The sequence below is a fragment of the Syngnathoides biaculeatus genome, chromosome 11 (assembly GCF_019802595.1).
Source record: "Syngnathoides biaculeatus isolate LvHL_M chromosome 11, ASM1980259v1, whole genome shotgun sequence".
Taxonomy (NCBI): domain Eukaryota; kingdom Metazoa; phylum Chordata; class Actinopteri; order Syngnathiformes; family Syngnathidae; genus Syngnathoides; species Syngnathoides biaculeatus.
The window spans coordinates 31,128,016-31,154,646 of NC_084650.1; the positions used below are offsets into that span (position 1 = coordinate 31,128,016).

The window sequence follows — 26,631 nt, forward strand, 5'->3', positions numbered from 1 at the left end:
CCACACACCGTTCCTTGTCTCCTTGTCTCCTCGTCCCCTCGTCTCCTTGTCCTTCGCATTTCGCCTCGTCCTCCTTGTCACTTTGCCCTTGTTACGGCTTTGTGCACAGTTCGCTTGGTACTAAATAAAAGGCCGGCGCAAAACAGGTTGGACCATCGATTGCCAAAAAACGATTTAGCATCACGCGCGCACGCAGATAAACACAAGAATATTTTCTGAAGAAAAAGAAAAAAGGAGTCCTTCCTTCGGGGTACGCCGAGGCCAAAACATGTCTGACTTTCACCAATTCACCGATTGGACCAGCAGGATGTGAGTGTGTGTCCCAACGATGGCACAAGGCAGAAAATAGGAGGGCCGCTCGATCGACAATTATACGATTTCATTGGCAGAGGGAAAAACAAAACCGTTAAAAAAAAGTTTGGACGAGCATCGATCTGTAGCGCCGACCTGAAGGAAGGCGCTGGAAGAGCAGGTGGCCAGGATGCGGAGGGGCCGAAAGGATCCTGCCCGCTCTGGACTTAGCCTGCCTGTGCAAGTCTTAAGTCAAGTGGGTAGACGGGTGGCGACGATCCGTTCAGTGGTTTTGATTGTCCGTTTCAGGAAATGGGAGCTTCGTGCTCGACGTACAGACGGTTAACAAATTCGGGGAAAGCACAAAATGCTCACCAACAACGGGAGGAAATACTGTAGTACTGAACGAACGAGAGGCTTTACGGCTGCTACAGAGAAAACAAAAGTGAAGCAGCGAAGAGCGATTCTGCTCCCGGTTCCAAACCATTTGCTTCTGTAAGGACGGATTTCAGTTAGCGGCTCATCACCCCCGCGTTAATGGAGGGGACACTGTAAACAGACGTTTCTGTGCACGTTAAACGTATTAGAAAACGTTTTAGTGGTATTTTGAAGACATTTTTGGAATATTGACAAAATGTCCTCTGTGTTTGCGTCAGTATGGAGGAGTGTGAGGCCTTGTGCACCCGCATGGCCATCATGGTGAACGGCAGGTTCAAATGTCTCGGCAGCGTCCAACATTTGAAGAACAGGTACGGCGGCCGGCGCGCAACCCGATTGTCGCGGAAGCACCTCATGCGCTCGCACGGCAGGTTCGGCGACGGATACACCATCGTGCTGCGCGTGGCGGGGCCCGACCCCGATCTGGTTCCCGTCATGAAGTTCATCGAGAGCGAGCTGAGCGGCAGCGCGCTGAAGGAGAAACACGGAAACATGCTGCAGTACCAGCTGCCGTCCACGCGGGGCTCTCTCACGCACATTTTCTCCACGCTAGCCGACAACAAACAGGCCCTCAACATCCAAGACTACTCGGTCACGCAGACCACACTGGACCAGGTAAACACAGGCGCACGCGCACGCCTGTGTGTCATTGACACGCGCTTGCTTTGCGCGCAGGTTTTCGTGAACTTCGCCAAGGACCAAAGTGACGACTATCATCACTCCAAAGACATTCCCTTTTCCTCTTCCTCAACAAAGCGGCGCCCGGGAAGACCCGACGAGAGCGCCGTGTGACATCCGCGTGAGCCCACATTTCCGGGGGAGGGAAGAAAAACAAACAAAAAAAACACGGCGGAAGAAAAAAAAAACTTGAAGCGGTGCTCGCGCATCACTGCCTTTTTTTAATTTGGCGAACGGTCTCGCGCCGTCCGTGTTGATGAAGATTCCAAACAATTTCAAATCAGCTTTCTTTAACTTTATTTATCTTTGTTCGACTACGAATCATAGTGTTGCTTTTTTTTAAGAAACCAAAATGTGAAAATAACTGTCAGTGAAAACATTAAAATCAAAGAAGTCCACTCTTACTTTCTGCCAACTGCTCCGTCCACATCAAATAGCTATTTTTTTTTTTGGGGGGGGGGGGGGGCTCTCCATGGCGACAGAAGACAAGCTCCGCCCACCACCGGTCATCGAAGACGAAGCCGAAGCTGCCAGAAAATCACTTGAGCGGCGAGAAGGAACATGGGAACAGGACTTTGTTTTCGCGGGATTCCACGTGGGCCAAACTGTGCAGGACTGAAGAACCGCACCACAATGACGCCATCGTTCAGTGCGATGTGATAGGCCGGCGGGGGGGTCTCACCTGCAGTGTCGCTTTCCGCTGGACGGCGCTCGTCGGCGCTCTCGAACCAACGCAGGGCGTAAACTGAGGAGAGAAAAAGGACGTCACGCGTGTACAAAGCCACACGGGCTGACGCGCGTTCGGCTGACCCGTGTCCAGCTGGCCCACGTCGCTGTGGAAGGCGGCGACCAGGTGAGCGCGTCGGGGTTCTTCGAGGCCGTCCCGGAGGGCGGCGCCCAAAAGTCCGGCCCCGCCCGGACGGATCCTGAATGACGCCAGTTCAAACGCGCCTGAAAGGTGGACGCACGCCACGTGAATGGCCATGCCAAACATTTCGAGTCATCCCGTTGAAAATGTGCAACAAAAAAGGTATTTAGTCAGCAACCGATTGCGCATCTTCTCCCGCTTCAAAAGATGAGAGGCCTGGGAGTGTTCATCATCGCTGGACACTGTCTCATCTTTAAACGAATGTATTTGCAATTTGGGCCGGTAGGACAAGCTGAGAAGCAGGGCGTCGCGCTCCTGTACGGTAAGTGGAGAGTTGGGGGGTTTGTCAGCTGACCGTTGAGCTCCTCTGCCACTGGTGGGCTTGTGTCACGTCACAGCCTCTGAGGTTCGGGAGGCTCCGTAGCGACTGCCGCTGTCAAAATCGGACTTCCGCTCATACTCCTTTTTGATAACTCCCCCCCCCCCCAGTTCCGTTGGAGCCGTGCCGTAAAGACCTCTGTCACCTGACCCGAGGACTGAAGGGAACCAACTGGTCATCGGGGGTTTCTGATTGGGAAAAACCCTGATGCACACAATTTGATAGAGTCTAGTACCATGCTCATGTATCTATCCAGGTCCAAGTCTGTTTATTGAGAGCAGGTCCGGCCAGGTTGTTACCGTCTTGGCGGTGGCCCCGGTTCTGCGTCTGAGGCGGATGTGGTCTGAATCACCAACGTGGGGGAGGGGAGCGGTCGTGTCGCCGTGCTTGGTGTTGGAGGACACGCGGTCGAAAGGGTTTCCATCCTTTATTGGATATTTAACACGCCGGTGGAATTTAGGGAGGACAGTTTTCGAATAGTCCCCCGCTAGAACGTGAATGCCTTTACGCCGCTCTGAATGAATGTGGTTCGGCAACGGAGAAAGAGCAGCTTTAGCGTTAGCGTCTGGTGGTATGTAAAACAGCCATGATGACGGCTACAGTTAGGTTAGCTCCCTCGGGATGTACACGCGCACTTATCCGATCAACTTGGCTGTGGTGGTCCAGTCTTTTGGAAGCTTCTCCTGTCTCACCTCTTCCGGAAAAGTCACACCACACTCTTTCTTGGTTCCCTGGTTCACTGCCTTTGTCTTATTCATCTTCTTCCCCGCCACCCCGACCCTAACCCTATCTTGATTCTCTTCCTGCCAAGGGCAGAGCACCGGACAGGACCCAAATGCACGAGTCCAACAACAAGGGGAAGTTGCAGACGAGAAGTTCAGTTTCAGGCAACCGTGTCCAAATTGTGATGCGAAGAGGCGAGATCAAAAAACACAACAGGGTCCAGCTCACTATGAGTCCGTGACGAGGAACGCTGCAACACGGACGTGGCGACGATCAAAATGTGGGGCAAAAAGGCGGGGTCAAAGAACACGGCAGGGTCCAGCTCACTATGAGTCCGTGACGAGGAACGCTGCAACACGGACGTGGCGACGATCAAAATGTGGGGCAAAAAGGCGGGGTCAAAGAACACGGCAGCGTCGAGCTCACTATGAGTCAGTGACGGGGACGCAAGACTGCATTTTTCTGGGGTTGGGACAGGCCTATAGTTTGCATCGTGCAACACAAGTGCAAAAAGGATGAAAAGGATGCGTTTGCAAGTGAAAAGTGTTTCTAGGTCGACCAAGTCGATAACCGGGTGCATGACGCTGAGCGTTTTGTTTTAGTCGTATTTATGTACTGCCCTGTATGACGTGCGGTGGCGTGAAGTGATGAGATTGAGCGTGACGCCTCTGACCTCCGTGGTGCGGCGGCGCGCAGATACGGCTCCAGGGCAGCAGGGAGGCGACCTGGTTGTCCTGGCGTGCGAGCATGGGGATGGCGCGGCTCACGTACTCTTGGATCCAGCGCTCGTCCCGGGCCAGCGCCGCACGCACCGCCGCACGCTGGCCGAATGACTCTAATGGGAGGAAGCACAGCGCAGCTTAGTCACACTTCCTAGAGGGGCAAGACCACGACAGAAGGGCGGACGGCCACGCACCGTATTTCCAAATGTGAAAGACCTGATTGAGAGCGCCGTACTCGACGCTCCAGTAGCCAATGAGCTCTGAGTGGGCAGTCCTGAGGTGAATCTTCTCGTCGGTCAGCTTCAGGAAGGCAGAGCATCGGTCCGGATGAATTTGGTAGGTGCGGAACTCGTACAAGGGTCCGCCTCCTTGCCGGGGTACCGCAGAGCGGCTCGCTGCGCTCGCGCACTGACAACACACAAAGTCTTGAACGTGTCCTTATGTACGGCGTTCCCTCCTTACTTCGCCCTTCACTTTTTTCGGCTTCAGTGCTTCGCGCATTTGTATTCATCAAAAACAAACAAACGTGTAAAATACGGTCAGATCGGCATATTGCAGAAGACATGTCGATACGAGTCGCGGGATCGGTTCCCGGCGTGACATCGGCCGAGGAGAGCACGAGCGGCTCGATCCCGTGAGCCGACCGGTCGTACGTCATCGGAGCCTCACCCGGCAACGTCCCTTCAGCCGCCCATTTCCTTGTTTTGCGCGATGGCTCGTCCACGCACTGTTGACCGTCTCGCGCGTGTATTTGTATGTCTCTTAACGCCGTGTACGTGATCAGAATCAGAATCAGCTTTAATGGCCGAGTGTGTAAAAACACACGAGGCAGTCGGTGCTGCCCTGGTACGGCACGCAGAAGAAAGAACAAGGAACAAGAGTTGATAGGAACTATTCCATATAAGACGTGCAAGTGTGTTAACAATGTCAACTGTGCACATGCTTTGTTGCAAACGGATCAATGAGACTTTTTTGTTGGTTAGTGAAGGCCGGCAAACTTGGTTTGGACTTGGTTAATTTTCAACTTGAAAGATTTCACAGTTCATCCAGTCCAAAGAGCGACACTGTTTTTGTTTGCGTACGTAAAGCACTCGCCTTAAGTCCTGAAATGGTCTTGAGTCCATTTGAATTGAATACAAAGAAAATGCTACCACTCGATTGATTGATTGCAAAGTAGACATTCTTTTTTTTTTGCAAAGCCTTCAGATTGGGTTTGTTTTGTGATTTTTAAAAAAAAATTCCGTGATTTTTTTAATGTGGTTTTTCTGCTTGTTATCCATTACTATGACAGATCACGCGTCAAGTGTTCTAATAAGTCACGCTATGGCGATACATAAATCGGTGGATAAAGATGAAACTTTGGAGTTGTCAGAGTCCTGACACGTCACTAATCCGTTTCAATCGGGTTAGGGTGCACTCACGTGAGCCTGAAGAACATCCGGCGAGAGGCGGAAACGAGCCAACAGTCGCGTGCAGCGTGACGTGAGGGGCATCGTCTCGAAATCGAAAGGCAAGAAAAAAGTGACGAAAAAGAGAAGAAAAGGAGAGGCGAGAAAGCGCTCAAAGATCCTCTCGAGTTGGAGGCCTCACTCCACTTTTTTTTTTTTTTTTTTGCATGAACGTGTCTACAAACGATTTTCACCTTTCTCCTTTCTAGTTAGTATTATTACTATTGGAGAATGTGTCTTCATGTTAAGAGAAAAATGACCAAATGCATTTGGAGCTATTGGCGGCTTGATTTAGTTGTGACGACCTTCAAATGCGGCCTCGCATTTGGCGTTGGCGTTGGCATGCTCTCCCCGTGCCTGTGTGGCTTTTCTCCGGGTTCCGTTTTGCGGTTTCTTCCCACATTCCAAAAACATGCCTGGCGGGTTCAGGGGATGGACGAACGGTGGCTTCGAATTGTATTGTGACGGAAGAGCGAGGCCTGCTTTTTTTTTTTTTTTTTCACTTCGACTTCTTTTTCTTTACTCCTCCCCTCCGGTCCGTTTTCCGAAGTGCTTTCCATTTTCTTTTTGTACAAACTTGAGTCGTTTTTTTTTTCTTTGACAAAGTAAGACAACTTGCCTAAGATTCTATCTCGATGTGACGTATTGAGGGGGCCGTCATCCCGTGCATGTCGGTCACGTGTTACAGTTCGCTGTCGTTTGTTTTTTTTTTTTCCGACGTATTATTTTCATATTCGTTTATCTTCTATTTTTCTCCAACTTTTTTTGGACCAGCAGTATAGTATGCACCCGTCCCCCCTGGTCGGTTTGACGACGTCTGTATACGGCGTGACGTCACATCCGCGAAGTGACGACTCGACCGCGTGACTTAGTGTCGAAGCAGACCGAAGCATGCAGAAAGTCGCACGCGTAGCCGCGACCTTGGGGCGCGCGTTGCGGGGTTCGGCTGGAAGTTGCGGCTCACTTCCGGGTCCAAGATCAGCGTCGGGAGGCTTTTTGAGCCGGCACGCGCACGACAGGTTCCCGCGTGGCGTCGAACGGAGCTGCGTGGTGGACCCGAACCAGGAAGAAGGCTTCTGGTTCGATGAGGTCACAGGTCAGTCAGCACTGCGCTGCTCGGGTTTGTGTATCGTGCCAATGCTTGTTTCCTGCTGTGTTAACTGTTTGTTTACGTTGGCGTGTGTATGGTTTTCAAATATGTTGAGTTGACGGGTGTCGCACGTGCGACCCGGTGGCCAGACATCGGTACCGATTATATGAACTGGAGCGCTTTTCTTCTTTTCCTGCTTCATTCACTCAAGTGATGGCGGTTCGGTTTCTTGTTCACAGAAACAAGTTGTGCTTGGAGTCCAAAAGTTTAGTTGACAAAAGAGCTCAGTCCACAAAAAAAAAAAAAAGTCGCTGCCCTTTGACCCATCAAGTTCCTTTTTTTGGTGTTCCTGCCTGCGGAGTATTTCATTTCAATTTTTTCCCCCGTACAGCGGAGCATCGGTAAAACAGACCCCGATCGAACGGGTATCGTATAAAACGGACCGTGGGAACTCGAACGCTGCGTCCCAGAAATAGTTCCTCCAGTGCCTCTGTGGCAGCCATCTTGAATGAGGGGCCATCAAAATGACATCGGTGGTGCCGATTTGATCGCGCGTTAGCACCTGAGGAGTGCAAAATGCAGTTTTGGGTATCAAGCCAAGCCAAGCCATTTACCTTCGCCAACTAGAAGCACGTGAATTCCGTGCTGCTCATGAAAGCAACTCGACTATGACGACGAGTACTGTATGTCAACAATGTCGCCGGAATGGTGAGCTTGGATAAAAGGTTCAACATTCAAACATTTGTAAGCTCTTTTGAAATGTGTTTAGAATCAGTTTGTGTCGTACATAAAAAGACCCTACAATACAATTTTGTACTGTACGCTTATACACGGCCTAAAAACGTAACGGACGATGGGAGATTACGGAAGGCCATCTGATATTGCAGGTCTGTCGAACTCTGACTCCCATTTGGCGCGCTTCAAACCGGTCTCCTGTCCTTTCAGATCCGGAGGAGGAACCTGTTGTGGCGGATTTAGGACCAAAGCAGAGCTCGCCGCCGCCGCCGCCGCCTCCTCTGGCTCTCGGTCATCGTCCTCCGTGGACTCCCGGCAGTTCTGTTCTGCTTGACTTGAATAATTTAACCGGGCCGGACCTTGAGGATGACTCCCTCGTTCGGTTCCACGATGCAGAATTCCGCCTGCGCCCGAGCGCGGTGGCGTCCGTCCAGAAAAAAAAGGAGGCGCCCAAGCGAGGGCACAAGACCTACGGGACACCAGATTCAATGGAACCCATTAGCGATACCCGCTGCTCAGGCTGCGGCGCCGTTCTCCACTGCGCCCACGCCACCGTCCCGGGCTACCTCCCCAGCGAGAAGTATAAGGTCCTGCTCCGGGAGGAACGGCTCAACAGCGCCACCTGCCAGCGATGCCATCTGCTGCGCCACCACCAAGAGGCTCTGAACCTGCAAGTGTCCAAGGACGAGTTTCGCAACGTGTTGCGGAAGATCCGCTCCCAGAGAGCGCTGGTCCTTCTCATCGTGGACCTCCTGGACGTCCCCGACTCGCTTGTCCCAGAACTTCCAGACTTGGTGGGTCCGAACAAACACGTGGTGGTTTTGGGCAACAAGATCGACCTCCTTCCCGCGGACTCGCCCAACCACCTGCAACGAATCCGACGGCAGCTGGGCCAGTTCTGTCGGGAAGCCGGATTTGGGCCTCAGGTGAGCGACGTCCACCTGATCAGCGCCAAGACCGGCTACGGCATCGAAGATCTGATCTCCGGCCTGCAGCGCTCGTGGAAGTACAAAGGCGACGTGTACCTGGTGGGAAGCGCCAATGCGGGAAAGTCCACGCTCTTCAATACGCTGCTCCAGTCAGACTACTGCAAGTCCAGAGCCTCAGACGTCGTCGGTAAAGCCACCATTTCCCCGTGGCCCGGTGAGCTCTCCGCCAAGCGGACCAGGACGAGGGAGGAGGCCGCTCGTCGACCTCCTTTGAAGATTTGATGCGTGCGTTGAATTTTGCCAAGTGGACTGACCCTCGTCTTGCCGTCGGCCCATGTCGGAGTTCGTTTGATGAGCAGAGACTGTAGATTCAGATCAAAATCATCCCGATGAGGATTTTTTTTTTTTTTTTTTTAAATAGTCTTGTGGCCCTGCCGTGAAGCAAATATGTCCGCTTTCGGCCAAAAATTCGCCGTCTTAAGCTCAAAGCAGGCCATTTCCGCGGATCGCGTAAATTCGATGAGTTTTTCTCGGAGGGGGTCGCAGGCGGTCTCGCGCTCCTTGAACGCTGGCAACTTGATCCATTCCGCAGGATAAGTTTTGATCCAGTATGAATGGCAAATTTTACAGTGTTGTGTGCGGAGCTGACGCAGCTATCAATAACGTTGGGGTGCACGGTACCAGGCGAGAAACATTTTTCAGTGACTCGGTTACAGCAGCATTGCCATAGAGAGTGGTGCGCACCACCAGCGCATCTTATTTTGCGTAAAAAAAAAAAATCAAGATGTTTGACAAAGATTGCATTTTTTTTAAGCAGCTTGATTCTGCCTCCGGTGGGCCTGAGTTAAACTGACTTTGAGACCCCTGATGTACACGAACGTAATTGCCAATATACATACGTTCATCTGAGGTGACACGCTGTGGCGACCCCGAAAGGGACAAGCCGAAAGAAACGGATGGACTAATATGCGGGTGCGTCGTCTGGAGGTTTTCCCTGTCCGCTCGGGACCGGCTTAGGATCAATTACGGGAGTCGACGAGACCAGAACCCCCCCCCCCCTCCCCCCCCTTTTTGTTGTTAACGGTGGTTTACTTTATGACAACGGTCCACATGTCACTCGCTACTTTTCTTCATGATTGATAGCCGGACCTCCCCAACCTGGTTGCCTTTGAAGTACTTTGTCACAAGTTTGCAGATCTTGTCAATCACGGAACGGTACCTTACCGTAAACCAGAGACTACCGTACGTACGTACACCTTTAGCACATGCTACGTTTGGTACGGGGTTCGTTCCCTTCCTAATCCGTCCGACTGCCGAAAATTCTTCACCGATGAGTCCAGTTGGCAAGATTCAACTTTTGCAGAGTCCCGTGACCGACTCGGGGCGTGACGGTGGGCCATATTGTGTGCAGGGACCACTCTGAACCTGCTCAAGTTCCCCATCATCAACCCCACGCCGTACCGGATGTTCCGACGGCACGAGCGTCTACGGGGGTGTCGCCGGCAGACGGAGGACGACCTGACCCCCGATGAGCTGAAGAGTCTGAAAGCGCTCCGCCGCCAGGGCTACTTAGTAGGTACGACGCGGGGGACGGGGGGCGTGCCTGCCGGAGGGCTCGAATCAACTCTCCGTTTTGCGTTTAGGTCGGGTCGGTCGAACGTTCCTACCCAAAGTCGGCCGCAGAACTATCGTCTTTGATCCTGACACTCTGGCCTTTGGAGAGGATCACGACGGGGAAAGCATGACCCCTGGTGAGAAACGCCGTTGCTCAGGTTCTTCGGTATTCCAACAAACGAAAGTTTTCACAGGACACGGGGAAGACGCCCCCCGCGAGCTGACACAGAACGAGCTGAAAGACGCGCACTGGCTGTTCGACACGCCGGGAATCATCAAGGACCGGGACGTGAGTGAGCGGCAGTCGGCCGGGTCGGCGCTCGCTTCAGCGGCTTCCGCCGGCTCACCGGAGTCGGCCTTTGTCTGTCCGCAGGTGCTCGCTCTGCTCACCCAACAGGAAGTGAAGGCCGTGGTTCCGACGCGGGCCGTCGTTCCTCGCACGTTTTTGTTGAAGCCCGGAATGAGTCTGTTTGTCGGGGCTCTGGCCAGGATCGACTTCCTGGAGGTCAGTCGGCCTGGCGCTAACCGTCGATGACGAGGAAGCGTTTCCAGACCGTTACCTAACCGTAACTGATGAGCACTCGTCATGTGCGCCGGCCGTCAAATCAAATGGAGGAGGCGAGTCGTTTGGAAGCGCGCTGCCCTGATTGACTTATGACGGTGGTTCTCAACCGTAAGCCTCGCTTTCCGGGGCTTGAACGCTCCTGGATAGTTCCCTAAAGAGTCCGCTCTTTTGCATTGCTTTCCCGATCGTTCATTATTTGTGACTCCCCAATCGGTAAGTTCAGGGGGCAATGTGACGAGCTCTTCCTTTCCCCAAAACGACGGTCTGTCCACGTGCCGAGTGTGGAGCTCGCTTCAGTCTGAGTACAAGGCGGCAAGAATTTTGAAAATCAGATGATGGGTTGCAAGATTGATTTAAATTTTTTTTTTGGGTGCGGTTTGGGTTAGGCATCAATTCTGAAGGTGACTCGTGAAAAAACTTCACTGAATTAGCGCAAATGGAACATTGTCGCGGAGAAGGGCAGCCGTGCAGCTCGTGTACGCCTGTCGTCAATTTGTTCTGGAGGGCTTCCAGGGCATTTGAAATGCTCTTTCCGCTTACCACTTTTGAGCTTCTTTGCCACACCAATGTCAGGATTTTGGATGGGTTCGTTCCAGGGGGAGAAGTCCTGCTGGTTTTCAGTCATTGCCTCCAGTCAGGTTCCGGTTCACGTCAGCAGCGTGGAAAAAGCCGACGGCATTTATCGGAAACACGCCGGACGTGAGCTTCTGGGGGTGAGAGGTCGCTCGTGGCCGGCTGCGAGATTCCAGTCCGCTCGAGTTGAAGTTCGTCTGGTTTTGGCTTCAGGTACCGGCGGGAGGAACGGAGCGCATGAAGAACTTTCCGGCGCTGATCCCTCAGGATTTCCGCCTGGAGGGTCGAGGTCCCGCGGAGGCCGCCGCCGACGTCAAGTTGTCGTCCGCAGGTACGCCGCAAACCCGGCTCGGATGTCGGCGCTCGGTCATCACGGAAATGGCTCCCGTTTGTGGTCAGGTTGGGTGGCGGTGACCGCGTTGGAGGGTGAGCGGCCGCTGCTGAGGGTTCACGGGCCGCCCTCGGCCGCTTTTAGTCTGAGGACGCCGCCCCTGCTTCCTCACGTGGTTTCCCTGAAGGGGCCTCGCATCCCAAAGTCGTGTGCCTACAAAGCGCTGACGCCGACGGCGTTGCTGGACGTCGGCCGGAAGAGGAAGACGGGCACCTCCGGGAAGGACAAGAGACGAGCGGCTGACAAGAAGAGTCTCAATTAAAACAACTTGTCGAATACGGGAAGAAGAAAAAAATGCTTTCATCAGTCCAACTCTTAAAGTGTTGATTTTGAGAGTGTGGGGGGTGTAAAACGTAATGGCATCCTTTTTTTTTGGGGGGGGGGGTGTTATTGTGCAGTGTCCTTAAAATGTTTGGAAAGGTGCTTACAAATAAAATGTTTCATGACTTTCTTTCTTTCGGCTTTGTCCCGTTAAGGGTCGCCGCAGCGTGTCATCTCAGATGAACGCTCATATTTGCTTGGCACAGTTTTTACGTCCCAGTGAGAAAAAAAACTCACCGCCCCGGGTTTACCAAACCAATGCCCTAAACACTGAGATGTAGGTGGGGCCCCTACAAAAATAAATGTTTCGTTCATCTTTTAATTTCAGGATGTCGAATGTTATTAGGCACAGAACTGTTTCCAATATTTTGACCACATTGGCGGCATAAGTAATGGTCAAAATACGGCAAACATTTGTCAGTTTGATGACACGCGATATAAACATCCATCCATGCATCCATTTTCTTAGCCGCTTATCTTCAGCAGGGTCGCGGTTGTGCCGGAGCCTATCCCGGCTGTCAATTAGGGAGGAGGCGGGGTGGTCACCCTGAGCTGGTTGCCAGCCAGCCAGCCAGCCAATCGACACAAACAGCCGCACGCAAATCACACCCGACGGGGCAATTTAGTGTCCAATTAATTCGTGGGCAGCGTCCCGTTTTCGGGACAGCAGGATTTTCACGCATTATATCGAAAGTGCGTGAAGCGGAGAGGATAATTCGTCGGTCAAAGTCAGCACGGAGTGATTTCTCTTTCCTTCCTGACCCAACGTGGCTGCCTCAAGTACACATGGAGCGTTTTCCAAGAGAAGAAAGGGAGAAAGGTCAGTATGCAACCGAGTTTGTCTTCAAAATGCTAATCCGTCAGTGCTATTAATGCGAACGTGTCGTTCTAGAATAAGAATGAATGAAGAAACATATCTCTAGTATGTAACGCTTCACAGAATTGATAACTGGGACGCTGCCCGCGAGAAGGTACAGCTTTGTTTTATGCATCAAACGAAAAAGAAGTGTTTATTTCCCTGATTGTGGCCTGTTAGGAGACTTTGATCTCAATAAGGCAAACAATTGCCACCCTGCCCATGAATGGGTTGTTAAAGGGCTCCTGTCATGAAATGCACGATTGGTAGGATGTGATTAATGAAAAGGGGAAAAAAAAAAAACGGCAGCCGACATGGACCCGCTCGTTTTTTTCACCACAAATTATGATTTTGACATGTACAGCTTTTTTTTTTAACTCCTGCCATGAAAATCCTCTCGAGGGATTTGTTTTTGAGGAGAAGCAGGAAGTGACATCCATGGCAGGACCGCCGTCAACTGGACTCGTTTCTTTCTAGTAGTTTTACCTCCGGGAAGGTAGCTCGTTGTTCCTTCCCGTTAGCCAAAATGCCGACACGTCGCGTTGCTGGACACTCTTGACTTGAACACTCGAGACCCTTCAGAAGACCGGCTTTGTCGTGAAAAATGGATTGCATGGGTTCCGGATGACCGGTAGGTCTGTATACAGCTACTAAAAAAATGATACTTTGAGGCGGACCACGTAATCGGTCTCTACATAACAAAAGATCCGCGTACGTATGACAGGGTGCCACGTGTCGATGTGCGCGGCGGCTCTGAACAACAACGCCGACGGTGTTGGTCATAGGGTTAGGGTTACCCAAACCCTATTACAAACAACCTCGGCGCAAGGCCTAACCCTACGGCTCATCTCCGACGCGGAAGTGGATCGGACGGGGAGGCGGTTTGGCCGCGATGGCATATCATCTGAATATGGTTTGAAACAATAGTGTCATATTGCCCCGCTAACTTCACTCGGTTGCGTGACGTTCTCTTCTTCGACAAGAGCTTCCGTGTCAGAAGGGGCGCGTTCGTCTCCCATAGTCCTGAACAGTCCTTAATGGCTGCCTACTCGCTGTTATCGTGCGCACTCTGTAACATCCATCCATCCATTCTCAACCCCACTCATCCCGGTTTGGGTCCCGGGGCACAGAAGCCGATCCCGGCTGAGTTCGGGCGAAAGGAGGACAACGCCCTAACCTGCTCGCTACTCAATCGCTGGGCACATTAAGACCCGGCGGCCACATGCGCTCGCATCCGCACCGTCGCCGAGTGGGACCCTGACCAAAGTCAGGCGAGTGGCCAGTGACTTTTTGCAACACTTGCAGTGTAGCGTACAGTCGCGTGTACTTTGTGCACAACGTTAACACGGCCGCCCTGCACACTGAGCCCTCACAGCTCTTGTGAAACAGAAAATTGTGCTTTTTCATTTTTGCTTTGGCCCACGTCGGAAATCTCCTCCGGTGTTTCTGTTGATTTCTTTTGTCCGGCCAACCGTTTTCCTTAGCGCTTCCGCTCACCATCTGTAGCCGGTCCAAGCGGACTCTGGGCCAGAGGCGGGATACGCCCTCGAATGGCAGGGCGCAGGCAGACAATCAACCGTTGACACCGACGGACAAATTAGTCTTCACTCAGCATGCCATGCGTGTTTTTGGAATGTGGGAAGAAACCGGAATGCCTGGAGGAAAGTCACGCAGGCGAGGCTGGACTTGAACCCAGGTTCTCAGACCTCTGAGGCAGATGTCGTTTACGTCTTAGCTTTTAAACAGGAGCTATTTTATTGGAGAAAAGTTTTGGTCTTTACGTTATTATTTCTGGTTTGCTGCACAAACTGGTCTTATTTGATATTTTACAATTGTGAATCATTGTTCAAAAAAGTACATTTTTAAAAATTAGAATTTTACATCCATCCAAAAAGAGGGCCAGAAATCCAGACGTGTGTCAAATGGTGACTTGTTTGAGCCCTAATATAGAATGTCCACACAACTCCGGGCACTCACTTTTTCACGTCGGATTTAATGAGAATTGAACCTTTTAGAATCAATTTAACATTGATCAAGTGGCTGCCAACAGCTGATGAGGTTGACACAAAGTAAAAAAAAAAAAAAAAAAAAAAAAAAAATGCACAACAAGGTGAAATGTTTAGTGAGCTGAATGTGATCAAGAAAATCTATTTTGGAGGTTTTCGTCGACCTGCTTGCCCGCGGACGCCGCCTGCTGCCCGTATTTTTCAAATGGGTGTTTGTGCTTTGGCTTCAGAGGGACGTCGCAGAGGACCGCTCAGTGTTCGGCAAGGGTTCAGTTGCCCGTCGGCGTTGCGTCCATGTAGTACACGTTGACAAGATGGCGATTGAGGTGGCGACGGTATTCTGCCTCCACGGGGAAATGTCGGTCACAGAAGATGCACACGTGACTTTTGAGCTCGGTCGGCGTGGGAATTTCATGGGTGGGCGTCTCTGGGTCAGTGGCCATTTTTTCAGCGCCATTTCCGTTGAGTCCCGAGTCGTCGCTGCCTTCGGAGGCACCGTCGCTGTTGTCGCTGACGTTGCCGCAGTCGCCGCCTCCTTCGTGGCTGCTGTGGACACCTTCGTCGTCCTCGAGGTCCAATGCTTTGCAGGAACTCCCTGGAAGGGACTCCGGCGGCAGGGGGGAGGCTTTAGCCGGAGTGGGCGGTGCAGGGGTTGCGTCAGCAGCCCCGTCTGCGGGACTTTCTTCTGTCCTGACGAAGGGCTTCGTGGCCTTTACCGGCGCGGCGGTCGACTCAACTGGGCGCGTGGAGCTCTCTGGCACATCCGGAACGCCGGGCTGGCTCTCTGGCTGATCTGCCAAAGGCTTTCTGGTGGATCTCCTGGCCCTTTTGGTAGGCAAGCTGGACGAGGGCGGTACATTGGAACCGTGCTTGTATTTTGAAGTGGGATTGGACTTGTTGCTGGTTCGGAGCCGCCGGACCTTGGAGGTGGGTGCGCCCGAAATGTTGAGCGCTTGTACCGCTTTCCTCTTTTTGGCGTCCTTCTGAAGACCTTGTGGAGTAGGGTCTTCTTGTTCAGACTTCTTGCTGCCGGACCTCCTCGGCTTGCCCCTTTCATTTCCAGCGTGCTGCCCCGCCGTTCCTTCCACTTCCAACTTCTCCCTCTTGTCCTTTGTTGCTTCCAAGTCAGACGGTTTATCGGTCATTGTCTTCTTGACTCTTCTCTTGGCCTTCACGACTCTGACCACGTCTTCCTGGTTCTCCTTCGACTTCTTTTGTCTTGTCGTGATAGTTTTCTCCTGCTCCACTTTCACCGCAGAACCATTGGATTCCCCGGGACTCACTTCTGGCTCGTCTTCACTCTGCCGCGGTTTTCCGCTCTTTCTGACGGACAGATTAATGGGACCAGACGGTTTGTCGCGAGGAATGGGCTCCTTAATTGGTCCAGACGGTTTGTCTCGAGGAACCGGCTCCTTGTCTGCCTCCTCGCCATCACAGTCCTCCTCCCCGCCGGACAGATTTGTTTTGGAAGGCTCCTCGGGTTTTTTGACCCTCAATTTGACCTTGGAGACGTCTACGGTGACATTGCAGCCCGAGTGTCGCGATTTGATGTGGTACTGCAGGTTGCACTTCTTGGACGCGGCGTACTTGCACAGTGGGCAGAGGAACTGGCGAGGGTTGAGGTGGAGCTCGACGTGCTTCTTGAAGTTGCTGCGGTCGGCCGTCTTGTACTCACAGTAGGGGCACGCCAGCGGTTTGGGACCGTTGTGGACCTGGCGGGCGTGGCGGGTCACCTCGTGCTGATTTGCTGCCAGGTAGTTGCAGCTCTCGCACTTGAAAGGTCGCTCGCCTGGGCACAAAACACAACAAGCATCAGGATAGGGATCATGCAGCTTCACCTGACGTCATCAGCAAATGATGTCCATCAGACAGGAAGTCAACTGGAGCGTCAGGTGGAAGCCGTCGGATGTGACTGAAGGGACAAATGTGTCACAATGGCAGTGTTTGTCAAACAAACAGAAGACAACCAACAGTTTTCACTCAAGACAACCAGACAGTCGTTTTCTACAGTCCTTGTCCTATTTGGGTTAGGGATAACCCATCTGACTTTGGGGAAAGGCAGGGTACAGGGTACGACCTGGACTGGTCGCCGGCCAATTGCAGGGAAACAGACAGACAGACAGACAGACCAGGCGCCATTCAATGTCAGGGCACATATAAACAAACGAGCATTCACATCTAAATACAATTCCGAGTATTCAGTAAAGCCAGTGTGCTACAGTCTTTGGTTGTGGAAAGTGGGAGGGACCCAGAAAGCCGGACAAAAACTAGGCCTGTGCAAATAACTGAAGTTGAATCGCGATATCGTATCAAAAATCATATCGATCAAAACTAGACCTCAGACTGTAAACGCGACACCCGACTCCCCAATCGCTATGCGTATTGACAGTAATGAATGACTAGTGAATCACAACCAAGTAGTAACTCCTTGTACTGTCCCAAAATAAAAGTTGCGTAATTGTCCAAAAATATAAAAACTCAATTCATTCCAAAACCATCGATAGCACCTGGTTAACTCCTCATCGCATTTCTTTTGCCAAAGGTTTTTGATTTTGATGGCTTATTTTAACGGGGATCCCTTCGCTGCATCGTGGCATTTTGTGGGGCTCTCCGTGCTGCAAGATCTGTGAATCGATGCTGGCTGGCAACATCATTTTCTGTTAAGTCGGCTGGCTACCGTAGCTACCAGTTAGCGGCAGCGCTTGGCCCTCATTTGCCGCAATGGGTGAAATGAATTTTGCACAACTTCATCCAATTGATCTGCTGCCATTGCAGTCTCCCGAGCGCATACGTGCAGCTCCACCGTCGAACGTTGCGTGGATATTTTATCGACTCGAGGCAGGGAACCGCTACGTAATGCGAGTGATCAGCGAGCACGGGTACATCTGGGCATATGCGCATCAAGTCAAAATGGTGGCAGATTAAGGAAAAGAAAGGACGCTTTTCCTGTCAGAATCAAAGACTTGGTTTCCTGTTTCATTCTTACGAGTGTCTATATTTACTTATGTATTTATTCTTCTTACGTACATTCTGGAGTACGTACGCTATTATGTCGTCGGATGTGAATCTTTGTGGAACTTTCGGGAAGTGCCTATATACGTAACATCATTCAAAAACAAAAATGATGATGATTACTTTGGCCATAATTGTGCAGCCCATGCAAACATACGCTCACGTCACACAGGAAGACACTCGAACCAGGCTCATACTTTTAACCGCTACACAAGAAGAAAAGATTGAACGTCAACTGTTTACGTGTGACGTGATCAATTTCAATCTGGTGCAAACGTGCACAAAATTGAATCTGAATCGTTTTACCGATACGTTTGATCATGATGGAGGTATTTAGCATCGCAGTCGGGATTGTTTTTCATATTTGTAAAAACATCATCTTGACAAAATCAGGTTGCACGGAGATGAAAACGGCTCCGTCGCACAGCAGCTCCGGTCGGAAGCCGCCACGTTGTCAAAGGCGTAAACGATGGCGTCCCAGCACATTTACGTCAAGACGGAACATGCACAGACTAACAAGATTGTAATTCACATGACCCAAATTTACTCTGAATTTTCACCCGTCCGCATTGGGCCTTTGCCAATTGAAGTGTTTGTGGAGCACTTTCATTCATTTTGGCCTTGCAAAGTGAATATATGCAAAACGCAAAGCTGCCTACCGAGTCTTCAAAACATGACTACATCAACAACCGTGAGACACACACACACACACACACACACACACAATTGGTTTTTACCGTGTTGCTTTGCCATTTGAGCGCTTGAGAGGACAGACAAAAGTCACAACAAGGAAGCACTGTCAATACACATGCATCGTTTGTGCAACCTTCTAAGTTGTCCAGCAAATTGGAGCGGCGGAAGTAAAGCTGACTTTGCGTACGGCCTACTGACCGGAGTGTGTCCGCATGTGTCTGGTCAGGTGGGTCTTCTGAGAGCTGGAGTAGTCGCAGTACGGACACTGGAACGGACGCACACCTGGAACATGGACAGCGGCAAATTGACGGAACGTGGGCCTAAAACGCGTGCGTGCGTCCGTGCGGCGTAACGTGGGCCTAAAACGCGTGCGTGCGTCCGTGCGGCTCACCAGTATGCGTCCGGATGTGCTGGATGTAGTTGCTCTTGCGGTCGGAAAAGTAGGAGCACTGAGTGCACGTGTGCAGTTTGCTGGGAAAGTGATTTCGCAGGTGCTTGCGCCAGTGGTACTGACTGACCGTGCTGTACGCGCACAACGTGCACTTGAACACTCTGCAACAGCACCAGCACGCCGTCAGTTGTCGGGTCGGTGACCCGTGGTCAGGGAGAGCGAGACACAAATGAATGAGACTGGACTTAGAGAGAAAGAAGACACCAAAATAATAGAGTACGAAAGCATGAAAAAGAGGAAGTGGGAAAAAAAGTGAAAGCGTGTGACGAAAAAACAAAAGGCTGGATGGAAAGGACAAGAAGCAAAGAGAAATGTAAGAGGACGAGAGCTGAAGCGTATCAAGGTCCAAAGAAAGAAAAAGGAAAAAAAAAAAAAAATGTGCTTGACCTGTGGTCCTGCCCGTCCTTGCTGTGGTGCTTGAGGTGTGCCACGTAGTGGTCGTAGCGGTTGGTGTTATAACCGCAGCGCTCGCACCGGATCAGGCCTTTGGCGTCCCCCGCCGTCGCCGTCGCATCCTCGCCGCGGCCGTCCGGGGCCGTCTGGGCCTCTTTGGCCTTCAGTCTGCTGCGCCCCTCCACGCGATTCACCACCGCCATCTTGCTGACTGCGTGCGTCCGCAGGTGGTCTACGAATCCTTTCTCGTCGTGAGCCTGAAAGTGGCACGGTTTGCAATGAAAGGGCTTCTTCTTCTTCGGCCCCTCCGCGGGGACAGCAGGCGCCGGAGGTGCGTCTTTGTGCGGTGGCGGGGCGGGGACGGCGGGCGCCGCAGGTGCGTCTTTGTGCGGGGGCGGGACGGGGCCGCTCGATTTCGCCGGCGGGAATTCGCCATCGTCTTCCCGTCCGCCGTTCTGTCCTCGCGTGGCGTCGAGCCCCGGGGCCTCAGCGTAATTGACGCAGACGTCGCGGTTGTCGTAACCGTACCTGCGGACCAAGGCCACGTCTCGTCAAGGCGGGTGTACACGGTTCCCCCGCGCGTCGGTAGGGGGCGCTCACCTGACGACGCTCTCATCCTCGCTATCCGAGTACCCGCACGGCACCGTCTTGAGCTCCATCATCTCCTTGTCGTCAGCCACGCTCCCTTCCGCCAGGGCGCCGCCGCCGTCTACGGCCGCCACGGCCGCCACGTTGGCCAGCATGACCAGCTGCGGGGCCGCCGAACTGCGGACGTCGTCGTCCATCAGCGGAAACGTCTCCATCGAGAACACGGAGGGAGCGGCCATGCTGACTTTTTTGATTTCGGCCTCCTAAACAGAAAGCGGCCTGATAAAGTCCACGTGAGGACAATAAAGGAATGAGTGGTGCAACGATTAATCGAGTCGTTGACAACTCATCGATTCGCCAATGAACAACTTCTTCATCGTTCAGCGCCACCGTTCACTTCAAACTGTCCTAATACTCAGAATCCATCGCGGGGGGCTTCAAAAATCTCTTTTCTAAGCACAACATGTCACCGCACGGCCAGCAGCGATGACGATAGTCGATGTTAGGACTGTTGGTGTCTCCGTTCAGCCGAACCACAAGTTGACGTAGATTTCTTTTGTCAGGGCCGCACAAGTAAGCACAGAGAAAAGCCACGCGGCCTCAGGGAGAACGTGAAAACTTCACTCGGGCGGGGCCGGGATTTGAACCCCAGACCTCGGAACTGTGAGTCCCCGAGCCAAGGGGTCGGGAACTTTTTCGGCTGAGAGAGCCATAAGTGCCAAATATTTGAAAATGGGGTTTCAAAAGAGCCGTGCAATAGTTTAAAAACTAAATACAGGTGTATTTGAGCGTTTATGTAGAACCAACGCCTTCAGATTGAAATAAGATTGGAATGACGTTGCGAACCAATGATGACAAAAGTACTTCTCAACATGAATGCGACTTCTGCTGCGGCCCGGTTTTGCTGACGCTTTGGAATCTGTTTCATACGGCGTTAAGATGAAGCTCCATGCAGGCGTTGGGACTTCCATCCGTTAATTGTGAACATATTTCAATTAGATTTGCCATCACGACTGTACGACGGCGAATACTTCTCGCCGACGAAGGCGTGTCTTTGATTCATTTGATTATCTTGACTTTATACAAAAAAAAAAAAAAAAAGTTTCTTGGCAACATCAAGCACGAATGCTTTGGCATCCTCCCTGATCTGCGCAGTCTTGCTGAAAACCCTTAGTAAAAGTGCATTTTACATGTAAATGGCGTCATCCGTTGCAAGCCCCACGACCCTGAGCCAAAAATAAGCATTCAAAGTACATGTCAAGAATAATGAAAAAATGATGCACAAAGTGAATACAAGGAAAATATGGCAGACTGTCTCAGAGGAAACCATTTGCCCTTTCATAAAGAAAGTGAAATGTTTCAGCTTGTCTTTAACCAAGCAAAATGATTTGGTCCTTATACCTCCTTATTCCAATAGAGTTGCCTGTAGAATACTCGATGACTAATTTAACGTCACTTCAGAAATAAAGTGAGGAAAAAGTCAGAGCATCTTAAAGAGAATAACTGAAAAGGTATCATCAATCACTTTTGAAAGGGCCATTAATTAACCAGTTTCGAAGGCGGAAACATTTTGATTAGTATCCTTGGTTTTTTGAGGGCGTTCAATGCACTTGTTGATATAGTTTTGAGAAAAGAAGAAGAAGGAAAAAAAGATCATATCCAGATCTAAAAGATGATATCCATATTATATATGTTACAATATATTTAGTTTCTCCTGTAAATGGCTCAAAAGGTCTTGAAGCTCTAAGTGAAGGACTTGCCTATCCCGACTTGGAACTTTCCTCGGGACTTGAGGGGAAGCACTTGGGACTTTGTGACTTTATTCCACCTCTAGACACTACAAAGTGCTTTTTATTTGTTTATTTACTTTAAAGGGGTCATTTTAGGAAGGTCCAAAAGTTGGTGTGCTCCATTTGAGAAGATTGAGGACTGCATGAAAGGAAGAAGTTTGAGCACTTCTACTGACGTCATTGTTATGAAGAATGCGTCAGTGACAAAGTTCGCAGTTTGCAAGAGGGGTGGGGGGTAGGGGGTAGGGGCTGGTCGGCCATTTTGAAACAGCACCACCAGGGTCGACAGCGCCTCCATCGCAAAAGCAGCAAAACAAACTAACCAAAAAAAAAAAAAAAAGACAAAACCAAAAAGCACATCGAGGACACTCCTTCAGATTAGGGGAAATCTTTCAACCGTCAAGCACAAAGTTGGAAGCCTTTTACTCACAATTTTCATTGATTTCGGTTGCGCATGAACTGTCCCCCAAAATGTAGAAGCACAACGAAGAGAGAAGATTCAAAGCAGAAAGATTGAAAATGAAGCTGTCAAACCAACATGTGCTGTTCTGACGTGCCACCATGACACTTTTCAACAAAGTTTGCGGAAGCAAACAGCCACCGAGTGAGCGAGCGGGGAGCCGGGGGGGGGGGGGGGGAAGCCTCCCCAAAAGTGCAAGTGACGAGGCTGAGGAGCAATCAAAGAAGGCCAAAGTGTCGCTTTCAAAGTGTTAGCCATGGTCCTGATCAGCGGCGGACAGCGCCTCCGCCTTTTGCTCTTTTTTTTTTTGGTGCTCTTTCCGCTCGCCTCCATTTTCCGCAGAGTGCCCAAAGTTTGTCTGCAACGATCGACGGAAGGTCAGGTTCGCCAGCGTCACCCAGAACCCGGACTCACTCACCCGCTCTTCGGCGACGAATTTGTCGAGCGAGCCGCTGGCTTTCGGACAACTTTCACACGACGACGACGAAGGAGAAGGAAGAAAAGTTTGCGCACATTCCTGCACAGCCCACCGACTGACGTCGCGTGTGTGACGTCATCACGTTGGCCCGCACACAACTCCAAACAAAAAAACAATCTCTAACTTGACTACAAATAATTAATTTGCTACATTACTTTCTGTTTACAATTCTTATCGATTTTGCTACAGTTTTTCAACCGTACATTTTACTGTAGAACGGGTACTTGATTTTTGAATAATTACAAAAGTAACAAAAATGTTCTCAAATTGAACCCATCTGAACCAAATTGCTCAATAAAACCAAATTTTGATGCTAAGTAGACACGTGTACTTTATATTACCAATCAGTGTCAGTTCCACCTGGAGCGTCCGTTCATAATTCGACTCGGTCGCATCATGAGTGATTGCGTGGGCATTGTTCTTGTTGTTGTTGTCAATAATGATGGGGAAATGACAGCGAGCCTTTGTAGCTTTTGTCACTCTTCGTGTTACGTTGGCCAACAATTTCTTCCAAAGGACTTAGGACTTTTTAATGAACAAACCGATCCAACTCAGTTTCCTTTTGCTTGGCCACCGTGAGGCGAGCGAGTCGCCCGGGAGCGGAAACGGAACTGTTGAAGCGTTCTGTCACTCACTTCGGAGGATGCGGAGAGTGACCAATGAGCAGGGTTAGGCCTGGGGGGGCGGGGGCGGGGGCGGGACGGATTTGCCACTCGCCACCGACGTCACTCACTTCGGCCAATGACCGTTGAGCGGCAAGCGCCACTCAGCAACATGGAAGAGAGGGAACAAATTGAAGTCCACAAAGATCGCTTCACTCAACTGCTGTACGGAGAAACTAAAGAGTGATTCGTTCCTTTGTGATCCGCTAAGAAGAAGAACCAAGTACTTAAGAGTGATTTTAACAGCGAGCCCTGACGTCATCGCGGGAAAGCTCTCACTTCAGTGGCTTCTGCAAACTAGCGGCTAATTGGAGTCAGCGGCGAACATGAAAACAAGCGCACATATTTAAAACTAATGGAAATTCACTGGAATTGTATAAACGTACACGTACATACAAATCAGGTTATTAAAGTCTTTTTTTCCATTTGAGAATAATGATGATAATACTCTTTTACTTTCGGTTTATCCCGCTAGGGGTCGCCACAGCGCGTCATCTTTTTCCATCTAAGCCGAACCTTCTCCTGCATCTCCCTCCCTAACACCAACTGCCCTCATGTCTTCTCTCACAACATCCACCAACCTTCTCTTTGGTTTTCCTCTCGCTCTTTTGCCTCTGAACATGTCCAAACCATCCAAGTCTGCTCTCTCCTACCTCGTCTCCGAAACATCCAACTTTGACTGTCCCTCGAATGAACTCTTTTCTAATCCTATCCAAACTGCTCACTCCTAGCGAGAACCGCAACATCTTCATTTCTGCTTCCTGTTGTTGCTGTTCCACCGTCTCTATTTCATACATCATGGCCGGCCTCACTACTGTTTTCTAAACTCTGCCCTTCATCCTCGCAGGGACTCTTCTGTCACATAGAACACCAGCCACCTTTCGCCATCATCCAAGCGGGGTGCGCTTGGACCCGTTTTTTTAACTTCCTTCCCGCACTCACCATTGTTCTGTGTCGTTGACCCCAAGTATTTGAAGTGGTCCACTCTCGCTATCCCTTTTCCCCTCCGCCCCTCTCATTCACGCACATACAAATATTCTACTTTACTTTGGCTAATCTTCTTTGCTCTCCTTTCCAGTGCATGCATCCATCTTTCAAATTGTTCCCCCGCCTGCTCCCAGCATTCACTGCAGATCACAATATCATCGGCGACCACCACGATGGTCCAAGGGGATTCCAGTCTAACCTCATCTGTCAGCCCATCCATGAGCACGGCAAACAGGAAGGGGCTCAGATGTGATCCCTGACGTAGTCCCACCTGCAGCCCTGTTCTGCCGCCCCCATACATGTTCTGTACTATTGTGACACATGTCTTGGCCACGCCAGACTTGCGCATCCAGTACCGCAGCTCCTCTCTTGGTGCTCTGTCGTAAGCTTTCTGGAGATCCGCGAAGACGCACTGTAGCTTCTTCTGACCTTGTCTGTGCTTTTCCACTCGCATCCTCAAGGCAAATAATGGATCTGCGGTACTCTTTCTCGCCATGAAAGCATCCCGTTGCTCGCAGTCACTTCCTTGTGTCCCGAGTCTCGCCTCCGCGACTTCATTGCGTGGCTCCTATCGACTTTCTTCCTCTGTAGTTCCCACAACTCTGCACGTGGCCTTTGTTGTTAAAAATGGGAAGTAGCACACTTTTCCTTCATTCTTCAGGCATTTTCTCACCTGCTAGTAATCTGTTGAACAAGTTGGTCAAAAACTCCACAGCCACCTCTCCAAATTGCTTCCATACCTCCACCGGTAAGTGCCTTTTGCATTTCTGTTATATACGGTAGGGTTTCTCAACGCTCAGACACTTTCCATTAATCAGATGACAACAGCAGTATGGTCAGGAGCCGAGCTGGCGTGTCGCAAAGTTTTGTTTTTTGCTCTTCCCGCCTTTCCTACTTCAAAATCCACGACAGAAACGCAGAATAGTCGAATGTGTTGAGTGAACGTGAACCGGAGGGATGGCTCCTTGACGGCACGAGGAAGCACTTGAATCGAAAAAGAAGCGAACGATTCCGTCAATCAATCTTTTGAACAAATCCTTTTAAGGATTCCGTACACGCAATACGAATAACCCGAAGCGGAGTGATTGGAAACGCCGTGTAGGAGCCCGGTTCAAACCACCAATGTCGCGTGACCGCTTCCAACGGCGTCTCTGTTTCGCTTGACTCTTCATTCCTTTCAAATGTTTCAAAGCTTTTCGACGCTTTCTGAGTCGACGACAGATTTGACAGATCGGCGTCGCACGGGCTGTGTGAAATGCATCCTTGAGGAGATGCATCTTAGGAAAGTGAGAGTATTTTGGGAAGTCAACCATACAACTCCCGAAATGACAATCCATTATTTTGAAAAGTTTTCCCAAAAAACATCTCACACACACACACACACACACAGACGCAAACAGAATTGTTTTTTTTTTTTTTTTCCCCCCTAAATTCACACACAATGGTCATTTGGAAAGTAGGACACCTCTCTAATCCTGTTTAGGACTTTCAGTATAGTTTTGAAATAAAGCTCAAAGCTTGAAATAAGCCCTTTACAACATTTAATAGAATTTGCTTTGGTTAATCCGTTTGAGAGTGTAAGGGCGAGCATCTGCTTATTTTATTGCAATGACGATGTAATCGTGATTTGGTGTGAAAGAACAAAACACTTTAAAGATCAGCCTTTTTTGAACTTTTCTTGCTGTCATGGGAACCTGTGCCTGTGCTTCAGTCGTGTTCTCGAGAGGTTGCATTCGGGTTCAATTTCACCATCCCCGCGAAACACTGACGCGGCCAATCTTTGCGAATGAACGAGTCAGACTTACGCAACTTTGCGCTTTTATAAAACGCTCTCGGCTCGCTTTTTCCGACCGATATTATCATCACAGTGATTAATATTAGGCAGCACGGTGGATCAGCCTGTAAAGCCTTGGCCTCACAGTTCTAGGGTTCCGGGTTCCATCCTGGACCGGCCTGTGTTGGAGTTTTGCATGCCCCCCCCCCGCGCCTGGGTGTGTTTTCTCCGGGCACTCCGGTTTCCTCCCATTTCCCCAAAACACGCAACAATACTTGGACACAGTAAATTGCCCCGAGATGGGATTGTGAGTGCGGCTGTTTGTCTCTCTGTGCCCTGCGACTGGCTGGCGACCAGTTCAGGGCGTACCCCGCCTCCTGCCCGTTGACAGGTGGGATCGGCTCCAGCACTCCCCGTGACCTTTGTGAGGATAAGCGGCTAAGAACATGGATGGATGATTAATATTGTTTGTAGTTTTGATTACAATACCTATTTTAAAAAGTGATTTTTCTGTCAGTGGCACTTTAAGTGTGGCATAGAGGCGATTTAAGCTCCAAAGCCACCCCTAAATCTCATGACAACGAAACTGATTTGTAGTGAAACGGAACATGTTTAGGATCGGTGGTCTCGTTTCAACTCCGGAGCTTGTCCGTTCCTCGAGGCGGGAGCCAATCACGTTGCAGTGGGGCGTGTCTCGCCGGCCGATCTACTTTTCT

General features: G+C 50.7%; 4 protein-coding genes across 8 annotated transcripts in view; 2 read left to right on the plus strand and 2 right to left on the minus strand.

Annotated features, from left to right (window-relative positions):
• Window positions 1-1,811, plus strand: part of LOC133508410 (phospholipid-transporting ATPase ABCA1-like) — a 25,590-nt gene extending 23,779 nt beyond the window's left edge. For all 3 annotated transcript variants that reach the window (XM_061834412.1, XM_061834413.1, XM_061834414.1), the window contains 3 exons: window positions 948-1,040; window positions 1,101-1,344; window positions 1,405-1,811. In XM_061834412.1, coding sequence (XP_061690396.1) covers window positions 948-1,040; window positions 1,101-1,344; window positions 1,405-1,521 — 454 coding nt within the window. In that variant the 3' untranslated portion in view covers window positions 1,522-1,811. The remainder of the gene's footprint in view (window positions 1-947; window positions 1,041-1,100; window positions 1,345-1,404) is intronic.
• Window positions 1,688-5,732, minus strand: nipsnap3a (nipsnap homolog 3A (C. elegans)). Its single transcript, XM_061834435.1, has 6 exons — window positions 5,521-5,732; window positions 4,294-4,507; window positions 4,051-4,212; window positions 2,218-2,358; window positions 2,090-2,152; window positions 1,688-2,022 (listed from the first exon to the last, which is right to left on the minus strand). Exons 1-6 carry the CDS (start codon window positions 5,590-5,592, stop codon window positions 1,946-1,948), a joined length of 729 nt encoding a protein of 242 aa, XP_061690419.1. The 5' UTR covers window positions 5,593-5,732; the 3' UTR covers window positions 1,688-1,945.
• Window positions 5,733-6,278: 546 nt separating this feature from the next.
• noa1 (nitric oxide associated 1) lies at window positions 6,279-11,838 on the plus strand. Of its 2 annotated transcripts, XM_061834418.1 has the most exons (10): window positions 6,279-6,643; window positions 7,583-8,298; window positions 8,368-8,515; window positions 9,713-9,877; window positions 9,945-10,052; window positions 10,110-10,204; window positions 10,289-10,420; window positions 11,077-11,193; window positions 11,267-11,384; window positions 11,453-11,838. In XM_061834418.1, the coding sequence occupies exons 1-10, from the start codon at window positions 6,439-6,441 to the stop codon at window positions 11,704-11,706; spliced, it is 2,058 nt and encodes a 685-aa protein (XP_061690402.1). In that variant the 5' UTR covers window positions 6,279-6,438; the 3' UTR covers window positions 11,707-11,838. The 2 variants fall into 2 exon arrangements, with proteins under 2 accessions (XP_061690402.1, XP_061690401.1); XM_061834417.1 differs by having other exon boundaries at window positions 7,583-8,515; window positions 11,453-11,837.
• Window positions 11,839-14,570: 2,732 nt separating this feature from the next.
• rest (RE1-silencing transcription factor) lies at window positions 14,571-23,093 on the minus strand. Of its 2 annotated transcripts, none has more exons than XM_061834416.1 (6): window positions 22,834-23,093; window positions 19,777-20,027; window positions 19,171-19,704; window positions 18,724-18,884; window positions 18,531-18,614; window positions 14,571-16,416 (listed from the first exon to the last, which is right to left on the minus strand). In XM_061834416.1, the coding sequence occupies exons 2-6, from the start codon at window positions 20,001-20,003 to the stop codon at window positions 14,897-14,899; spliced, it is 2,526 nt and encodes an 841-aa protein (XP_061690400.1). In that variant the 5' UTR covers window positions 20,004-20,027; window positions 22,834-23,093; the 3' UTR covers window positions 14,571-14,896. The 2 variants fall into 2 exon arrangements, with proteins under 2 accessions (XP_061690400.1, XP_061690399.1); XM_061834415.1 differs by lacking the exon at window positions 22,834-23,093 and adding an exon at window positions 22,433-22,758 and having other exon boundaries at window positions 14,573-16,416.
• Window positions 23,094-26,631: the final 3,538 nt, after the last annotated feature.